The sequence below is a fragment of the Falco punctatus genome (assembly GCF_963210335.1).
Source record: "Falco punctatus genome assembly, chromosome: 1".
NCBI classification, from domain to species: domain Eukaryota; kingdom Metazoa; phylum Chordata; class Aves; order Falconiformes; family Falconidae; genus Falco; species Falco punctatus.
Window position 1 is genome coordinate 19827176 of NC_137580.1, and position 19665 is coordinate 19846840.

General features: G+C 37.2%; 1 protein-coding gene across 3 annotated transcripts in view; it reads left to right on the forward strand.

Moving 5' to 3' along the window:
• PRDM5 (PR/SET domain 5) overlaps window positions 1-19665 on the forward strand; it is a 97481-nt gene that overhangs the window by 8205 nt on the left and 69611 nt on the right. For all 3 annotated transcript variants that reach the window (XM_080373580.1, XM_080373582.1, XM_080373581.1), the window contains exons 3-5: window positions 6990-7112; window positions 18534-18717; window positions 19337-19511. In XM_080373580.1, the coding sequence (XP_080229706.1) occupies window positions 6990-7112; window positions 18534-18717; window positions 19337-19511 (482 nt within the window). The remainder of the gene's footprint in view (window positions 1-6989; window positions 7113-18533; window positions 18718-19336; window positions 19512-19665) is intronic.

Consider the following 19665-nt stretch of genomic DNA (forward strand, 5'->3'; position numbering starts at 1 on the left):
TTGAAAATCAAGACCGGGAATGCGGAAAGTAAAAAGTTGAACAGTCCAAGTAGATGGTTATTCCAGAGACTGTGGGAGGCAGTCACAGCAACTAGCCAAGTTTGTGTGTAGTCAGCTGTACGAAAGATATTAAAAATAATTAATTTGAAGACTATTGGATGAAGGCATACTAAAGCCTTACCTCACAGCCTTATGACAGTCAAAAAAATGCATTTTCAGAGAGGACATCTTCATAAAGAAAGCTAAGTAGTAGATGCTTTTTTGTAAGTCAAGTAAAAATCAACCTTAGTGGAATATTACTTTTCTTGGTACGTAATGCATGTGATCTAAGCTTCAATTTTGTGGAATAGTCTTCTCTGAGGAAGTTTATCGCGTGCATTTCTAGTTGTGTAGAGTAGCGGTCTGTGATGTGGTCTGTTTTGATCAAGCTATTCCTTTATCTCCAAGACCAGCACTGTGAGTTGCCATCTTTAAGATGTCACATTGAGATAGGATTGTACATGTTATAGGGTTTTTTTGGTTTTTTTTTGGAAAATATGGCAGTCAAAACATTTGTTGGGTCCAGTGATTTTGTTAAATAAAGTTCTGAGGATGTTACAGTTTCTGTTTAATTTAAATATAGCACAATGCCATTAGTCTGCCTGTAACTTGCATAGTTTTGAAGAAATCAAAGGTGTACGCTTGCCCATTCAACAGATTCCAGAGGACTGGGGCAGGGGAAGCACCTTTGGTCTTGCTGTTATCTTTGTAAAGAGCTACATGCTGAAATGTTTTAGCTACAAGTGATGTGACAAGGAAAAATCCCAAACCTGTGGTAACCATATAGTTAGGAATCATAATAAAAAGCCAGGGAAATGTCCAAATGGCTTTGTGCTGCTTCTTTGTTCTTTCTGTCAAAAAACCACCTCCCTGTTATTCCCTAGTCCCCATGTCATTATCTCTCAGACTGAATTACATGTTGTGCTAGTTAAGTACCCAGCTAGTGGCTGGTGATGAGTTGAGAGCTTTGTTCTTTATTCTTAGCATCCCACTAACACCTTGATTAAATACTGCTTTGTTGGTCTGCATTGGTATACTTGGCATTGCAATTTTAGATTATGTGTATTTGCTGGAAGAGCAAGTGCTTTAAGGCAAGAACAAAATAATCTTTAGGTATTAAAGGTCACAGAAGTTTTTGCCTCTGGAGGCTCAGATTTCCCTTTGCAAAGGGAAGATATCTATTCAGTTTATTTTTTTTATTGTCCCTAACCAAGAAAGTGGTATTCATTTCACTACTATTGGGTTGTGGCAAGCATATACTTTTGGTGGTGACTTTGGCTAATGTTAAAACAGGGAGGGCTGGAAAGACAGTCCTCCTTAAAATACTCTGACGTAATATGAGGAAATGTTGGTCAGGATTGGATAGCACGTAACACTGAATGTTACATATTGCAGGTTTGGTTTCTGTCTGTCTGCCAAGATGATGTTTTCTTCTTTGTTACGTTAAAGCGAAGAACAGAAACATGCTGGAGATCAGTCTTTCAATGGAGGCTAATGTTCATGTATGTTTATAATAGAAAATGAAATGAAGGTATGTTTCTACTGCTTAATTATCGCCACTTTTGCAGTGACAATTGTTTTCAGTTAAATAAGCCTGCCTGAAAAATAGTGAAGGCAACAGAAAATCTTCTATTGGCCACGGCCAGCTTTAGATCAGAGCTTTAATGTTTAGGATTGAGGTATGAGAAGTTATGCATTTCAAGCTAATGGTGGAGCGTTTTTGAGTTGTTGGGTTGGGTTTTTTTTTGTTTTGGTTGGGGTTTTTTCTAATTTTTTTTCTTTGGTATCTTGCCTGTAAAATTTGGCTCTGGCATGGGAAGGCTTTGATATACATTAAGTCAAATTAGGTCCTCAGTTTCATGATCAAATCTTAATTTGAAGAATTCTGTGTTTGATCTCAAGATGAGAATGTAAGATTAGAAATCTACTTCTCAGCAATGTAGTCTTTACGTTTTTTGTATAAAGATTACCTTCCCAGTCGTTACTCCTCTGGTAGTATTTACATTTAAAATTATTTACGTTTAATGTTTTTGTGTGAATCTTTGTTTAACTTTCAGAAATGTTTTTGGTTTTCTCATTTTTTAGACAAATGCATCTGGATGCATTTTTATGCAAGTTGCATTTAAAGTAACTTTTGCCACAAATAAGTCAGATATTCATGCCCTATCTCATTTGCAAGTTTGAAGCCTAGATTTTCAATTTTGTTAAATTCATCTCCATTGGGATGGGTAGGTGTCTAAGGTAGTTTATTAATATTCTTACCAGTTTGTTTATTTAGTGAAGTTTCATTAATCAACTCCTTTAAAGCTTGATTTAGTCATCTTTATTCATGTTAAGTGCATGACTTATAGTGACTTTTGGAATAGGCACATTAATGATCTTCTGGTTTTGGTGATAAGAAGAATCTGCTCCCGAAGGTGACTGAGAATATTAGGCTCACCTCTTGAGTTATGTGATTTATTTAAGAAGTTAGAAAGCACAGGCAGATAGGTTCTAATATGAGCTTATTATAGACGGTAACACAATTTGCTTTAAGAGTTTTGAGTGTCCTTCCAGTTAACATGAAGTTCAACCCTTCTTATGAAAACTCCACAAAATGTTAGTGAAAGCCTACCAATGAGCCTTCTGAACTGCTCTGTCTCTGACAAGGTCAAATAACATCATGCACCAGAAGGAGCTTATCATAGAATCACAGAATGTTTTGAGTTGGAAGGGACCTTAAAGATCATGTAGTTCCAACCTCCCTGTTGCTGTATATTTTGGCTGAAGAAACATGTCATGTGCTGTCTATGTCCCTGTAGTTCTTAGTGAGTAATCAAATCAACAGTTCCTGCCTCAGGTCTCCTTTGCAAGTGTTATTTTAATACTTCCTACAGCAATGTTAAATGTTTCTTCTCTACAGTGAGTTCTGTGATAGAGATCTGAAACTGAGGATGTACAAGTATTGCATCTAGCTGTTTTATACTATTAACAAGAAAAGTCATGTTTTCAGCTAATCAGAAAAGTACAGTGCTGAAAACAGTACTATTCTTTACATGATTGTTTGAATGAACATAGGCTTTTAGATTTATAAAATCTAAATGTTTAGAAAATGGTTTCCAGAAAGCAGGCCGTGTGTTTACTGCCTTCAGCAAAAATAACCATCTGCTTATTTTCAGTGAAGTGTTTTTTCTTCTCTTGCCAGGTGTGCATGGTAAAGCATTTGAAATTGCACTCATGAGTGTTTTGAAGTAGCATACATGACAATTTCGGATGTATTTTGAAAATCTGGAGATAATTTCATCATAGCTAGCAGATGGAGTAGTGCATGTTGTTGATGGGCATTGCAAGCAGCTGAGACATCATTTAGACCTGTGCAAGGTTTCACATGGTAGCTTGTACAATGACTAGGGCCACATTTTTTTTTCCAAATACTTATATAGTGACATGGTGTTTGTAAATGTGTCATAATTCAATGATTTCCTGATTGATCTTGAGGTAACGCCCCCCACCCCCCATGTAGTAACAGTGAATTTCAGGTATTTCATCTTACTGTGAAAACATTTGACTAAATTAGTTCAGTTGGGTGATTGGAAAGGAATCTCCTGGGAGTGGACTGGAAGCTTTGTTGCAGAATAAATCCAGTTTAGTTTTCCAGCTCTTGTATGGAGTAAGTGGTAAGGATATGCGTGGGAATATTCGTAAAAGAGGGTCCTCGGAGATAAAGGAAGCCAAGAAACCTTCTTCAGTATGGGGAGTTTTTTTGTCGTGCTCTAGAAATGTACATGCTGAATCCTGGTTCTGGGTGTAGAGAGGTAAATTGCAGGATCTTTTAAGTTTCTTGAGTAGCACATAAGCAGCTTGTCACATCATTTTCTCCCCTTGCTGTTTGTTATAGTTGGTGCAGCTGCCAGGGTTGGGGGAAGATACTGAAGCTACACTATATGTTTCTTGTGCTATCCAGTATCACTAAAGGAGGAGTGCAGGAGGGAAAGTTCCTTGTTATGTGGCTGGCAGAATTGTGTGGGCCTATGGTGCAACGTCTGTCTTAGGATCAGAGATGGCTGTCACTGTCTTCTGGATATCAGAACAGATTTACAGGCACACCCAGGTGTAAGCATTTTAGCTTGTATTTTATGATGTATCTATTAATTAAACTGATTTTCTTGTTTGATGATTGTGCCACAAAGCAGAAGCATGACTGAGGACTTTTATGGGCTGTTATTGGGGAGGGAGCATCCTTTGGGACATATTCAAATTCCATTTTGATTCATTAATGATACAATATGGATGATATTTTGGTGCACTTATTTTAAACTGAAAATGTAGAGCCTAGCTTTTTTTCATTTTATTTTATTTTTAGTTCATTTAACTGCTATGATTAGCTTGTACTGGCCTTGAGTTTGAGACATATATATGCAAAGCAGGAGATGATCTTTTTGTCTGTTTGTTTTAAATATTGATTGAATTTGGGATTCACAGCTGTGGTGCTCAAAGATAGGTTGTTCTTTTAGGAAACTCACCTATCCATGCAACCAGTGAGAAAAGGAGTGGTAAATGTGACCAGTCTAGTCTGTGTTAAGTACAATGTTTTGGCTGTTTTCCTTGACTTTTTTCCCTCACATCTGTGTATTTGATGAAGCATTATTTCTTTATGAGGTGAAAAAAGCAATAGGAAAATATAGCACGTCTTTAAGGGATTTATTGTATTCTTTTATCAATTGTTTCCTTATGTATTAAGTCTTTGCTTTGTATTTGATATCTCTTTATGGATTGGCAGAGGCTGAAAAAGCAGAATTGGGATGATCATGTATCATTGAAGTGAATATAAATTATTCTTATAATTCAAGGATCAAGCAAATGAAAAATGGATGAAAAGGTGGATAGTGTAACGTATGGTTTTTATGATAGGATCTTGATTGCGTCTTTTTCCAACTGAAGTCAAGATGTGCTGGAAACCTTTATAGGACCTACGTGGTTGGCTTCTGTAACCCATACATTGGTAGCTAAATCAGAAAGCCATTAGTTTGACTTCAATTACTCAAAGATACTAATCTGCAATGTTAACCATTTTCACTCAAAGTGAAGTTCTTCTCTGTGGATTACCTATTTAGAACTGGATGTTTATTACAGTATAATCAATGAAGTGCTTCTGCTTGACAGGTGGCTTTTCAGGAGGTGAATACACTGTTGGCATGTATTTTTGTATAAATTTGGAGCTTGCTTTTATGGTTTGATTGTACTTGTTCTGCCCATGTTCCTAATGAAAATAAGGGTTCCAATAACGAGCAGGCATTACTTCTGAAGGTGATAGTCACAGAATGACAGAATGGCTGAGGTTGGAAGACAGCCCTGGAGGTCGTCTTGTCCCATCCCCCTGCTCAAGTAGGGCCACCTAGTGCCAACTGCCCAGGACAGGTTTTGAGCATCTACATCTCGCTGGGAAACCTGTTGCAGTGCTTAGTGTTAGATAATATTGTTTCCAGGTGCACTTAAATATATGGTATAAAAATAACTGTTTACTGTGGTTAATCTGTGTGTTTGAAAGTAAAATAACTTTTAAAGTTTGAAATATTGACACTTTTTCCATTACATATCCTTCTTATCATATGCCTTCCTTTGGAAGAACAGTTTGCAGAACTACAGTAGGTTTTTTTGGTTTAATCTGGGAACAACATGCTGTTACCAGCTATTATTGTAATAGAATACAATTTTTTCTTTCTAATGATATCCTGAATGTTTAGGTAATTTAAGCAGTCATACTGAAGAAATATGATATTGCATTTATTAGAAACAAATACAGTGAGAATGTGAGCAATTTAAATACAAAGCCATGAAGACAATCTGATTTTGATCTTACATGGTTGAAATCCCTAGCTCTTAGGAAATACCTGCACGGGATACTTCTTGTTGACAGATGAAAAAGGAAATATGTTCATTATATAAATAAATCACATGGAATAATAGTGTGGCTGTATGACCTTTTTGCATGGTGCTCTATCTTCTTTATCAGTGGAGATTCAAGTGATCTTTTATTTAAAACAAAGCAAGCCATTTTTTTATATGTCAGTGGCAGCTGTATTTTTTTCAGCAGTATGTCTTTGTGTTTTGAGGGGGAAAAATGACTTGGTTATTATCAAGTTTCTATTTCTATTATTTTCATTTTTTCAATGTAAGCTGGAATTTTCTCACAGTTATAGAAATTCTATGGATCTGCAATGACAGCCAAAAGCTTCTCATATTGACATGACTTACCTTGTGTGTGCAGTTAGTTTTTTAAAGTGGCTTTTTCATTTAGTGGACAAAAACTGAACATATTTTTTTTCTCTACAAAATAATTTACAGCCCTTCACGTACATAGTATTCTAATTTGTTTACTGAAATAATCTCCTATTCTCATAAAATTTCAGCTAAGTACAGTTTAAGACTGGCTGCTACTCATTGAGGCTACGTATTTATATTCCATTTAGAGGGACATATATAGAAGATGTTCAAGTGAACTATATAGTAGGATATATGGAGGGGGAAAGTGGAAAAGGAATCATAGGGTTGGAATGGGAAAAGACCTCTTGGGTTGTACCTGTTTCTGGCAAGATTATAAAGAAAAAGAGAACCTGAAGGAACAAAGAGAGAGGAAAGAATATGAGCAGCAGTGACCGTGCTGTCAGATTAGGGACACCCAGGAGTCAGTCATAATACATATTTACTAAAGGAAAGGCTAAGAAAAGAGAGGGGGAGCTCAATAAAGGAAGCTGCTACCAGTTGCTGGATTTAAGTTGCCCCCCTGTTCTGAGGTGAATAAACATGCTTATAGGAAAAGGTGAATGTGCACCACAGCTACAAGTACCCATTGAATGCAAGATTCCCATGCTGAGTACAAGTTGGTTTTTTTGGTTTTTTACATGTTTGTGTGTTTGCTAAACAGTTTGAATTTTGCTTGATTTTTATTTTTTTTTCTTTTAATATTTCAGGTTCGTGGGAGTAAAGGTGAGGTCCTTTATATCCTGGATGCAAGCAATCCACGTCATTCTAATTGGCTGCGTTTTGTCCATGAGGCTCCATCACAGGAACAGAAGAACCTGGCAGCCATCCAGGTAGATTTAGTGGATTTCTACCATTTGCTTTCTGTTACTGATTTACTAATTGGATATCCTCTTTGGTCTTTTTTTTCTCTTGCAGTAAAATTGCAAGGTCTAAGAAAAGTAGCAAACTACTTTCCTTTTCCTACCTTTCTTTTTGCAAGTGAACTCTTGTGCTTAAATATAGTACCATAAATACGATAGATAGAATGAAAGACCAAAGGGGTCCTTAGAATGTGATATTCTTTGGAATTGCACTGAATCACTTATATGAACTATTTCTCTTGGCTTAAAGTGAACAGTTTACATTAAAAAAAAAAAAAAAAAAGAACAAAAGCATGCCAAATTCAGCTATGTGCTTAGGTGTTTGGACAGTAAAATCAGGCGCTTGCTTTAAAGTTTAATATAAAGATGTGACAGATTTGAAAGCAAGTGTGGTGCTTAAAATATTCCAGTTGAAAACAGAGACTTGAAGGATCTAATTATCTGATAGGATGGTCAGGCAGTGTTTGAGGATAAATTAATGAAAAAAGATAATTTTCTTTTTCTAGTGTTGGCTGTGGATCTCTGTTTCTCCAGCTTACTTTTACATTTTTGTGTTTGCAGCATCCTGTGGTAATGTGTTCTACTGTTTTAATTACACATTATGTTGCAACATGCTTCTGTTTTTCTTCTAGAAACTTCTTAATTTTACTTGATTCTCTAGTCCTTTTATAACAGTGAATGGTTACTTTGTGTTCATTTTTCTATGCCATCCTTGATTTCATAGAACCCTCTTATTTGGCAGCTCTTTTCTCAAGTTGAAGAGTCTTAGTCTGTTTAATCTCTCATTTTTGGAAGCATTCTGTTGCTTTGCAGAATGCAACAAAGGCAGAAATACTTTTCTTGTTACAGCTCTTGTCCTTTTGGAGATTCTGAAAGAGATGAACTACCTGCATTTTTGTTTTCAACAGCTCAGTTTTACAGTACAATAATTTCCAGTCCCACATAAGTAAGAATTACATAGCTGTGTTAAAACTTTTGCTCAAAATGTATACTCTCCAAAATGTTGTTACAGGCTAACCCAAGCTATTTGCTGATGTAATTAGGAAAAGGAGAATTATTTATCAGCATTTCTTGAAATTATTGTTCTACTTTTTCATCATGAGATGACTTTTTTCTAGGATTTGCCTGCAGGCAAATATAGTTTATTGTATAGAAAACTATACAATAGTTTTTTATAATAGTATTTTTTTATATAATAGTATTTATACTGTATAGAAAAATATAGTTTATTTTGATGCAAAACAAAATGAAAGTATTTTTCCATGCCAAGGAAACTAAGTTTATTTCTGATGAAATGAAACAGGAAAAAAAAAAATTTTAAAACTAGTAAGTAGAGAGAGAATGCTAGTAAAGTCCTTGCATGTAGTTCTGTGAAAGATGCATTATTGCTGTTCTCCCCGTTAGCCCTTCCCCTCTATTCATATTCAGTGGCACTCAGCACTAGTAATTTAAATTTCTGTGTTGTGACCTATGCAACTTCTTAAATCTCCCACTCATCAGAGGGACTGTGTGCTTATTTGGATCTTAAACAAGCACTGCCCAGTGAGGTTGGTGCTGCCAGTTCCCCTGCAGACCTGGTATCAGTTTCCCTCTTCCTGTCCCAGTTGTGAGCATTTCTGGGATTTCCATTCTGTTGTTGTATCTCCTACCATGTCTCTTCTACCTGGCTACATTATCACAGTAGTTGAATGCCACTATTAGCAGTGAACTGTGTTGGGGAAACCTACCTGGTTATCTGCCAGACTTCGCTTGATTTGCTGCTCCTACTTTCCAAAGCTCTAGTTTTACTCAATGTCTGTGTGTGACATTCCATCAGATATTGTTGGCTGAACGTGACTGAAGTTTTGCTGCTGATACTGTTTCCTTGGACCTTGTTGCTGTTGCTGTTTTAGGTCAGTGTGGACAGCTTCATCATCTGCTTTTCCTCTGGGCCTGTACTCTAGGTTGTTGTCTTTGGTTCAGACCTCTTTAAGTCTTAACGTCCAGACTACAATTGAATTTTGAGCAACAGATAAGAAAGAGCATTCTCTATTCATCCATTCAGCAGAAATTCTTGTCAGGACTGACTGCTTTATTACACTTTTCCTGATGCCTATGACGAGTCAGTAGTTAATTTGGTATGACCACTGCCTATGCAATTATTTCTCTGTTTTCCTTCTGTCTTTGTCTCTCAGTTATACCAAGATCTATCAAAAGATCTGTTGTCCTACTTATAGTACCAAATATGAAAGGTCCTCATACATGAGGAGTCCTAGGCATTAGTCAGTAATTACCATGTCATCAGCACATAGGCAGTCTGATAGCAAATTACAGTCAATGTTAGCAAATGCAGAGTAAGGTTCACAAGAGGGAGCAGTGTGAACAATTAATGTTCATTATCCTATTTTAAATAGAATGCTCAGTTAAAATGACCATAGAATGCTCAGTTAAAATTACCTGAATTTCTGAGTAGAAGTTTAAATGGAATATGCAATGTGTACCAGTGGGTTTTTTTGATAATGAAAATGATTATTTAAATAAAGGCATGGAAAGAAACTGTTATTCTGTATTGCACAATGTTATACCTTGCTGAGAGTGTGCTTAGTGCTTTTTACATGCCTTTTTAAAGAGTCATACTGGACTTAGAAGAATAGTTTAAAAAGAAAAAAGAGTGGCAAGAATGTTAGTCCTATAAAAGCTTCCACAGGAAAACATTGGGAAAAATTACAGGGAAAAATAGAGTAAACACAGTTGTGTACAAAATGATGAAAATTATAGGGAAGGCAAACTTTGAAAAATCAAAAAAACCACCACTTACTAAATCATCTCAGGCTTTTTTAATACCATCAATAATTAGCTGCCAAAGTAACTTTTGCATTCTGTATGAGTGACCTTGAAGCTGTGTAGACACATTTATGTAAAAGTATTTAATTGCATATAACATGAATATATTTTAACTACTTGTGTTGAAAAAAACTGAATACACATGTATTTCTTTGCAAGGTTTGATCTCACTTTAGTAGATGGAGATGGAAATCCCAAAGCTTTGCTATTCCTTTAGGGGGAAAAAACCCCAAACCAACACAGCCCACAAATCCTTCAGTACTTTAATTCCACAATTTTTGTCTGTAATGATAAAGCAGATTTAAGGCCACTTGGTGCAGTAGCACTTTATTTTATGAAATCGGTGGGTAAAACATTGGTGGAATGTTTCCACTAATGATTCCCTTTACTTTGAATTGAGAGTTGCCTGCTTGCCACTAAGATGATAAAATGATGTTTTGCAAAGAGAAGCAGTTATGAATTACATCAGTAGAGTTGTTTTACCTTCATTATCATTACTCAAGTTAATGTGGCTGTGAAAATTAAAAGTTGCGTTGCTGAACAAGTACCTAAATTAATTAAAAAAAAATAGGAAAATTAATAATAGAGATAATGACATCAAACAAAAAAAATCATAATCTTAAACCAACTGCGTGATTCCATATTGTATAATATAGTAGACTATATCTGCATAGCTATAGAAAGGGCTAATTCACTAACTAGATAGCATACTTAGAGACTTTGTGTTCTAACCAACCCATTAATAATTACCCATGTAAAATGTAATTTTTTCTCCAGTCATTTGTATTTTATGAAGATTTTTGTGCAGTTGGCTGAATTTTTAAACAAGTATTCAATTTTTCTCTCTCATTTCTATTTCTTGCTCTTGAAAGTGAATCTTTAGCAGTGAATCTCACAAACTAAAGTTGATTCATTGAGAGTATTTGACCAAGATTAATGTTACCAGCCTATAAAATGTGAAAATTAAGTAAACCACAGTGGTAGAACAGGGACTTCTCTTGCTTGTCCTAAGTCTGTTCTGTGAATGCTTAGGGACTTAACACTGGTTGTGTGCTTCACAGCTGCCCCTCTGCAATTTTCTAGGAGACACTGTATGAACTAACAAAAATGAGAATGGAAAATAATGATTACCTTGTTTATACCCACTAATGCTAATTTCCACTAAAAATCTTTCACACTAGGGTTCTTTCCAGTCTCCAAATACTCCAACAGGGGCTTTTTGGTCTACTCTAAGAACATTTCCAGTCCTGATGGCGTCACTCTAGTAGTGATAAATGTTATAATCTCATATCTGAAATCGTGATTAATAATCATTTTGCTGCCTAGCGCTCAGTATTCAGTTTAAAAGAAGATGAAGTGAATGCATATCCCTGTATACAAATAAAATAAACCATATCCTGGATTGACTGCAAAATATGATTAGTTCATCATAAATTAATTGTACCCAATAATCATGTTTAGGTTCTGTGCAAAATGCTTCCTGTGGTGAAAAAGCAACTTAGAGGGCATGGGATTCTTTTTTTAAGTAAGATTGGGGGGTTTTGTTGTATTTTTTGTTTGTTTTGGTTTTGTTCTGGTTTGTTTGTTTGTTTGGTTTTTGGCAGGGAGGGTGTTTTGAGTTTTTTGGTTTGGTGTGGGTTTTGGTGTTTCTTTGTTTTCTTCTCCCTGTAGTGCTACATGTGTAGTAAAACCCATGTTCTGATGAGAGGTCTAGTGGGAAGCGTTCTGAGTGCTGAGTTCTGCCTCTACTTCTGGAGGGGCAGCTGTGGTGGTTGGGTTGGTTTTGACTGGGAAGGGACAGGAATATTTTTAACACCTGTCTGGTAAGTAATACCACTGTGTGATTGCTAGAGGAGAATGGAAAGGTTGGAGGGTACCTGTGTATGTATGAATTTCTTTTCTGGGTGTTTTGTGCAGCTTAATTCCTGGAGGCTTCTCTAACTTATTTCAAGTAATAATTGAATGAGTTAATCCTCTACTATATTTAAAGTAGCTTTAGAATTACAACTTTTGCATTAACAAACTGTATGAATTGTAATCTCTTCTGCCCTTGGTTATTCCTAGCTATTTACTTATAAATATGGCTTTGGATATATAGCAAAAATGCATTGTAATTATTGTATTCAAAAGGAAAGAGCTCCTATCAAAAATACCACAGTTTTTGGGTTTTTTTTTTCAGTTTTTAGACTGCTACAGCATTATATTTTCAATATTCCTTTATCCAGAATGGATAAGTTTTTGATTGTTAGTTGTAATTTTATTAAATACTCTCTGCTGGAGATAACTATGCAAAACAGATCCTGTTGTTAACATCAGAACTTTTATAAACAGAACTGCAGCCAGCTAGAGCTTTAAATGCAAATATTTTTTCATTAGCAAGCAGAGACTGAAATGGTCTGCTGTCATTTAGAAAAGAGTGAGTTAGAATAATGAATAGCAAAAACTAATGTGGAATAGGACATTTACTGTGAGGTGGTAGAGTGGTTTAAAGTCATATTTCACAAATGTGTGTTTGTTATTGTGGCATAATTCAATGATGCACAGGTTGATCTGGAGGTAAAAAACCCCAGCGCAGTAACACTAAATGTCTTCAGAGGAAGATTAGTATGTGAGAGACAGTGCTGTAAGAAATGTAGTAAAAATGACTACCTAAAAAGCAGGAGTGAGAGAAAACACAAGGAAAGCAAGTACAAACTGTTTAGGCTGCTAAATTTTAGATACTGCAGGGAACTTTTCAGGATTACTTGAAACTTACTGGTGGCTTAAGTGCCACAAAGGAAAGATTAATTTGTTATGCAGTGTAAGAAGGAACATGAACATAGTTGTTGGCTTCCTGCACGCTTAGAGTGGAGAACTAGAAATCTGCTTGATTATTGATTTTTTTGTGGGGAAAAAAGAGAACTTTTTCATTCCAGGGTCATATGCATTTATGTGTTGTTGAATACATACCAGTGCTGTTCAGATACTCTGTTACTGAAGAATTCAAAATGAGAAGTTTCTGAAAAGTGAAATAAATGTTTTTCTCCATGAGATTCCTGAAAATATGCCTGTTAGGTTTTTATTTTTTTGCAACAGGAACTTCAGTAATACGAAGCCACCGTGAATGTGAAAATCATTTAGACCCTTTTCAACACGGAGGTTACAGTGTCCTTTTTTTTTTTTTTTTTTCTTTTTTTAAATGTAACTAATTTCTGATTTTAGGCTTTCCTAATACTAAGTTGGTGCATCGAGTGGGATATTAAGGTTCAAAAAGTTCTACCATTCTCATCTCTCCATGGATTTCTTAGGGCCTCTCTTCCCAAGTTCTGCTTTTGCATCCCTTGCAGTGTGTGGTGCCATACAGGATGGTTCATTGCTCTTGAGAGCTTGTCCAGTTGGCGAGTTCAGTGGTTACTTGTGGCAGTGCAAGTCACATATGTGAACTTCTTTATTTGTTTTACATGGTTTTGGAGTGGACACTAAATCTGAACATCTGTAAACTTTGGGGAAAACAGAGATTTAGATCCAAAGTGGAATACCTATGGCTTTGGCTTCTTCCACTTTTTCAGTTGAAAAAGGAAAGAAATTAAAAACTGAGCTTACTCAAAAAGCACAAAAAATGCAGGGTCATGCCTGTGATGCTTTGGAAATAATGAAATGAGAATTGTATATTACTGCTGGAGTGGTTAACATCCTCTGCAAAAGATGTGTGCTAAAAGCAATATTCTCTTACTAGAGTTGTACAAGGATGTCATGGAACAGTTGAAGAGTGCATATATCAAAAGAGAAATGTTCTGGATGATGGGGCAGGGTGTACCTTCAGCAAATTTGCTGGTGACACAAAACTGGGAGGAGTGGCTGGTAAATCAGAGGGAATCTAACAAGAAATGGGGAGAAACCATCTGACAGGAACCTCTGCAGGGAGGCTGGGTGAGATGGCCTCCAGAGGTGCTTTTATTCCATGATTCTAAGAGAAGGTATAACTGAAGTTGGAACCCTGTAGATTTCCTCTATAAAACATCTGTAAAAAGAAGGATGTAAACACATTGCCCAAATCTAAGCAAATGGTTTATTTTTTTGCAATTGATGGTTTATATTTTTCACAGAGCCTCTAAAGGAGACTTCCAAGAGTAAGTTGCAGTGTCTTGGTTCAGGATACTCTATAGGTTCATTACTATCTGCTAGTACTGGAAGAGGTGACATACTGGGCACGTACAGAGCCCATGTCATAAAAATGCTGCTGATGTCAACCTTCCCAAGGTGGGTGGTGGGGGTGGGTACGGGGTAGGGGACGTGCTTCTCACAACAGAAGTTTTCAGTGAGAAGAGTAATCAAAAGTTCCAGTGCTTCTCTATTGAGCCACCAGAACTGGCATGTTGCTGGAATTAGTTTTTTTAACTCCCATTTTAGTGTTTTTTTTCTTCCCACAGAGAAACAAGAATATTATATTTTTAAGTTGGAAGATTGGAAAATGTGTACTGAATTGAAACATACAGTGAAGGGTGGGAGGAATACCTTTGGGCAGGGAAAAAAAATATAAATTCTTCTAGCTTTCATTTGTGCTGCTACTGTACACATAATCGAAATTCCTGAGGAGTTTAACTGTAAGATTTGGGTATGTAGTATCATTACTGCAGTGAAACATATTCTTCTGCAGATGGGAAACTAAAAGCAATTACTTCTAGTTTAACGCAAGATAATAACTGCAGCCAAAGAATAAAGCAGAAAAAGTCTATCATAGTACAGAATATTCAGCTGGAAAAATATTCTAACCTTGACAGGGCACTATCGCTAAAATCTGCGGTATGGCATAAGGACACAGGAGAAATGTAGGAATTGCTATATTAGTTTAACGTTGTGCTCTATTTAATCTCATGGTCACATCTCAAAGTTTGTGTACCTTACCACAAAGGCTGCCTACCTTACCATGCAATACAGCATGACAGGAATAAATAAGTAGATAGACCTGATGCTTCTGTGTCTCCTTATCTGTGGTTCAGGTGTTTGACTTCCAAATAGATATAGTCAGAGTTCTTGGGCTGAATGTCTCCATTGCACGTGTATATTAAAGGTGCTTTGGTTTGTTTTTTTTTTGAAGGGAGGTCTCTCTGGGATCCATCTGCTTCCTGGCCAATAAGAGCCACAAACTTGCTGCACACCCAGCAGTAGACTGAGTGGGACAGGGATATGTGCCTTAGTCAAGCATTTTTCAGTGTATGAATTGGTGTGAACACCAGAAAAGCTTCCTTCATTTGTGCCATCCATTTCCCCTTCCTCACTTGGGGGGTGGGGTAAGAGTCTCTTGGTCCCCAGCATCACTTCCGGAAGGCTGTGGTGGGCTTCACCCACTCTCCCCCCAGGGGTACTTGGTTGGCTTTCTCTCTTGGGAAGGCTTCATTATTCTGATCATGTCTTTCCTTGCACCACATGCTGGTTTTGACCTTTCCTGTGCCTGAGCTTGTGGCTTTATCTTCTGCCACAGCCCGCAAGAAATCACCTCCATGCATTTCCTGGATTGGGGTTTCTGCCATCACAGACATTGCCAAGATTGGTTTTACTCTGGCAAACATGACGTCCTGGAGCTGCAGGCAAAGATCAGGAAAGGGAGTGTGCTTGTTTGGAGAGGTAGCAAATGAGAACTGGCAGAACAGGTAGGCTGAAGAGCTGGCTTGCTGCCAGGCAACTTGGTGTAGAGGGAAGCCAGGTAGCACTTTTAAGAGGAGTGGTTACGGGCACAGGGGGAAACTTGGTAAGGATTAGGAAGGCTTAGGTGGAGCCACTGATAGAGCTCTGAAGGATAAAAAAAACACTACTCCCCTCAGGTAATACAAGACTGTCTGCTTCCTCCTCCTGTGTTTTCAGCTTTCAGGAGTGATGACACGTGTGTCTTACGCTTTTGGATGAAAGTGTGGTGGGCTGTCAGTGCTACTTGTCTCATGTTCCCTCTCAGCATCCCCTCTTACAAAGCACACGGGAAGAGTAACTATGGAAAAGCCAAGAATCTGAATGGGAGAGGTGCCTGCAGTGGAGCAAAAATGGAATAGCAGGAGCTGTTGGAACAAAAAAACCCTGTATTTGCTGGGCAGATCAGTGTGGTTTATAGCATAAAAGATGACAATTGAGGCAGGGGGTGAGAGAAGCGAAGTGGAATAATAAACTGGCAATAGCTCGCAGGGAGGTTGTGGCCCACTGTAGATGAATGCTGTTAGCAAAACAGCCAGCTTGGCCTAAGCAAATAGGCAGCGAGAACAACTGGAGATGTGTTCTTAGAAACAGGAGGATTATTAAATTTATTCAAAATATTTCTTACTACGTTCACTGTGTTTGCATGCATGTAGGTAAGTGTCCTTCATGCGTGTGCTGCTACTGGAGACAGAGACTTAAATTCCTTTGTGGTTTCTGGAGAGCTTCCATTGGTTTCACAGAAATTACTGCCTTGAGGAGCTACTACAGTGTGGTATATCTGGATTAATTAGTGCTCTGAATACCTGACTGTCAGCGTTTGTTTGGATGGAAAAGCCAAACAAATTAGCCTTGGAGGAGAAATGAGTTTGAGCTGTGTTTTAGTTTGGGCTGGCACCAAAGCTAATTTCTTTTCGATGCAAATGCGACCAAGAGTACTCAAGCATTGAGAGTTCTTAGTACTTCTTCCATTAATCTTTTTGCTAACTAAAAGTACACAAGTGGGAAGGAACCAGTATGGTTTTAGACAAAAGGTATAAATTAAGCCCCAGATGCACATAAGGGTAGTAGAAAGATGGTGAGGATGCCGCAATACTGATAAGAGCTTGATTGTTGGGATTCGTACACTTGGTCTAGGTTAACTGGAATAATCAGTTATGGTTGCTGTTCTCCCAGATTCACTGTGCGGTGTACGATGTGTTACGTATGATGCAATTGGAAGGTGTTCTATTTGGTTCTTTAATGTGTAAGTTTATGACTTTATTTTTGCCTGGGATACATGGCTTCCTTTTTCCTTTTCCTACTCTTCTTTTTCCATTTTGCAAGCCAGTAATAGGTATATGCTTCAATTTATAAGGTTGTCTTGCTTTTAGAATAAGGTTGTCCTAAAGAGCAGTCTGTTGAAGGTTTACCCCAGTGATTTTATCTTAAGTGGGGACTGTCAGTAGAAAGGCCTTTTACTTTTCCTCATGTCAAGAGTTTCAATACATGATTTGAGTTTAGACTGTATTAAATTAAAGGTCTCTGCAACTTGACAGAAGCATGCAAGAAACAGCAACTTCTAGATGTATGCAGAAGTTAGGTTAACATGCTGATAGAAATCTGGACTGCAGAATGTATCTTTAAAAAAATACATAGTTTTTTTGTCAGATGCTGCAGTTGAGTTAAAAACAGGAAAGTTGTGTCCTTGAAAACAGTAGCTGTATCAAGTCTGTTGAATTTAATAGGTTTCACTCTTGTGTGACAATTAACTTGCGTAATATATAACAGACCTTAAGCACAAAGAATGTTACATCCCTGTTGACAGTTTAAATTAATCTTAGTATATTAACAAAATTAAAAATCATTATCTTGTCCTTGTGCTAGCAAGCTTGTTAAAAATATATGGCTAGATGTAGTGTAAAGAAGCTTCCAATTAAATTTTCTGGATGTTAATCAGATAAGCTTTAAGATTTACAGTAGAAGTTGGAAGTCTTCATTGCATAAGAATGAGTCTCCTTTGGTGCTTTGGCTAGTATCTAAAGCAGTTGGTTTGCATGTGGAAAAAAAAAAAAGCAGCTTTGTGTATCAGTTTAGGAGACAGATGGGTTTGCTATAGTGCTATAGACCTCTGCCCTCAACCCCCTTCCCCACACCAAAATTGGTAACTTTAAGTGTTGTCAAAGACCAAAGTTGTTAGCTTATTTACGTATTTGGAAGCTTGCTTATTCATTGTAGAGGGTTTAGGACTTACCATGTAGTTTGTCCTCTCGTACAGAATCTGGGCTGGATCTCTGTCCTTCTGTGGATCTGTGTACCTACACTGATTTAAAGCAGCAAAGCATTTTGATCTAGTGGTTTAAAGTGCATTTTACAGATGTGCCTCCTAACTTGAGAGTGAAGATAACTGACCAGGGTTGAAAACCTGTTCATGAAGGAGGCTGGGTATCTTAAAGAGGGGGAGAGAGAGAAAATAGCACTACGTAAACATGTTACTGAAAGCTGGGTTATAATTCAAGCAACCAACAGGGGACAGAGTTAAAGCTGTATTAGGTATTTAATATTTTTTTAAATTATATTTCTAATACTCAAATATTTCATTTTCAAACTCTGAAGTCATTGTCAGACAAATTGTGGCAGGAGAGGACTTTTAACACTGCGTTCACCTTGGTCTTGGCTACAGTGTATATTGGAAAAGCCTCACAGATGAGGCAGGGGACTATTTCCAGAATACGAGGGCACTTTGTCCATGCAGCCACATATGGAAAGAAGTCTTTGAAGGGTGGTCCTAGCATTGTGGTCCCTGAGAAATGGAGCCAGCCCTTCCATAGGTGAGGGCTAATATTAGTACAGGGTCCTATGCTTGTCTTCAGATTTTACTTTTTCTGACGTAATTATTCATTGCTTGTACTCTGTTGTTTGCAACAGGAAGGGGAAAATATTTTCTATCTGGCTGTGGAAGATATTGAAACAGACACAGAACTTCTGATTGGGTACTTGGACAGTGACATGGAAGAAGAGGAGGAGGAGGAGGAAGAAGTAACTGTTATCCAGGAAGATGAAGACAGTGGCAACAATAAAGAAGTGCAACCAGCTGGTGAAAAAATAGCAGGTAAGCAACCTGTAAAAAAAAGTAACAAAGAAAGAGAACGCTGAACTATATAGTATTGGGGAACTGGAATCCTCAGGTTTAGTCTGAGCTCTGGTATTATTTTTATCTTTTTATTTTGGCTTGAACTGAGGTTCTTTTCTTTACCTAATAAGGAGCAGCCAGTCCCATGAATTACTGAGTAAATGAGTGAGCCTAGATTTCATGAGAAGACATATAGTCTTATGAAAGCTAACTTTTTGCTCTGAGAGGGGTATTGTCTTAAATGGGAGAGAAATAAACCTTTTCATAAACCTGTTCAGCCAATCCTAAGGTTAGAAGTCTAAGAAAAGGTAGGTGACCTGAGCTGTCTGGTGAATTCTCAGCATCTTTGTCACAGTAGAGACAACCTGGATGACTAATTTAGGCTAACAGCACCCAACTTAATATTTTGCATCCATTTTCAGTAATGCTGGTGGTAATCCACTCAAGATAGTGTGCCTATAATCCATTCAGAGACAATGTCTTTTGTGAATTTTGCAATGCCATTTTGCATAATTGGTTTCTGGCAGAGTATCTCTTAATGTAATCAAAATATTCCCTGAAAACTATTCCTTTGCTGTTTTTGCCTCCAATCGTGCAGATCCCCTTACCTGTAAAGAGGACCATGCGTGCCCAAACTGTGAGTCCAGTTTTGCCAGCCAGGAGATTCTAGCTGAACATCTTCAGACTTTGCACCAAAAACCCAGTGAGGAAAAGGAATTTAAGTGCAGAAACTGTGGAAAGAAATTCCCTGTTAAACAAGCTCTACAAAGACAGTGAGTAAAAACAGAAGTGTTCATTTTGGGGATAGTTTAAAACAATTTTATTCAATCATTTGTTTCTCTTGCCTTAACGACAATTTAAGGTTTAATTTTTATGTTTATGTATTTGTACCCTTACCCTTTACATTAGTCCTTTACTATGTTAATT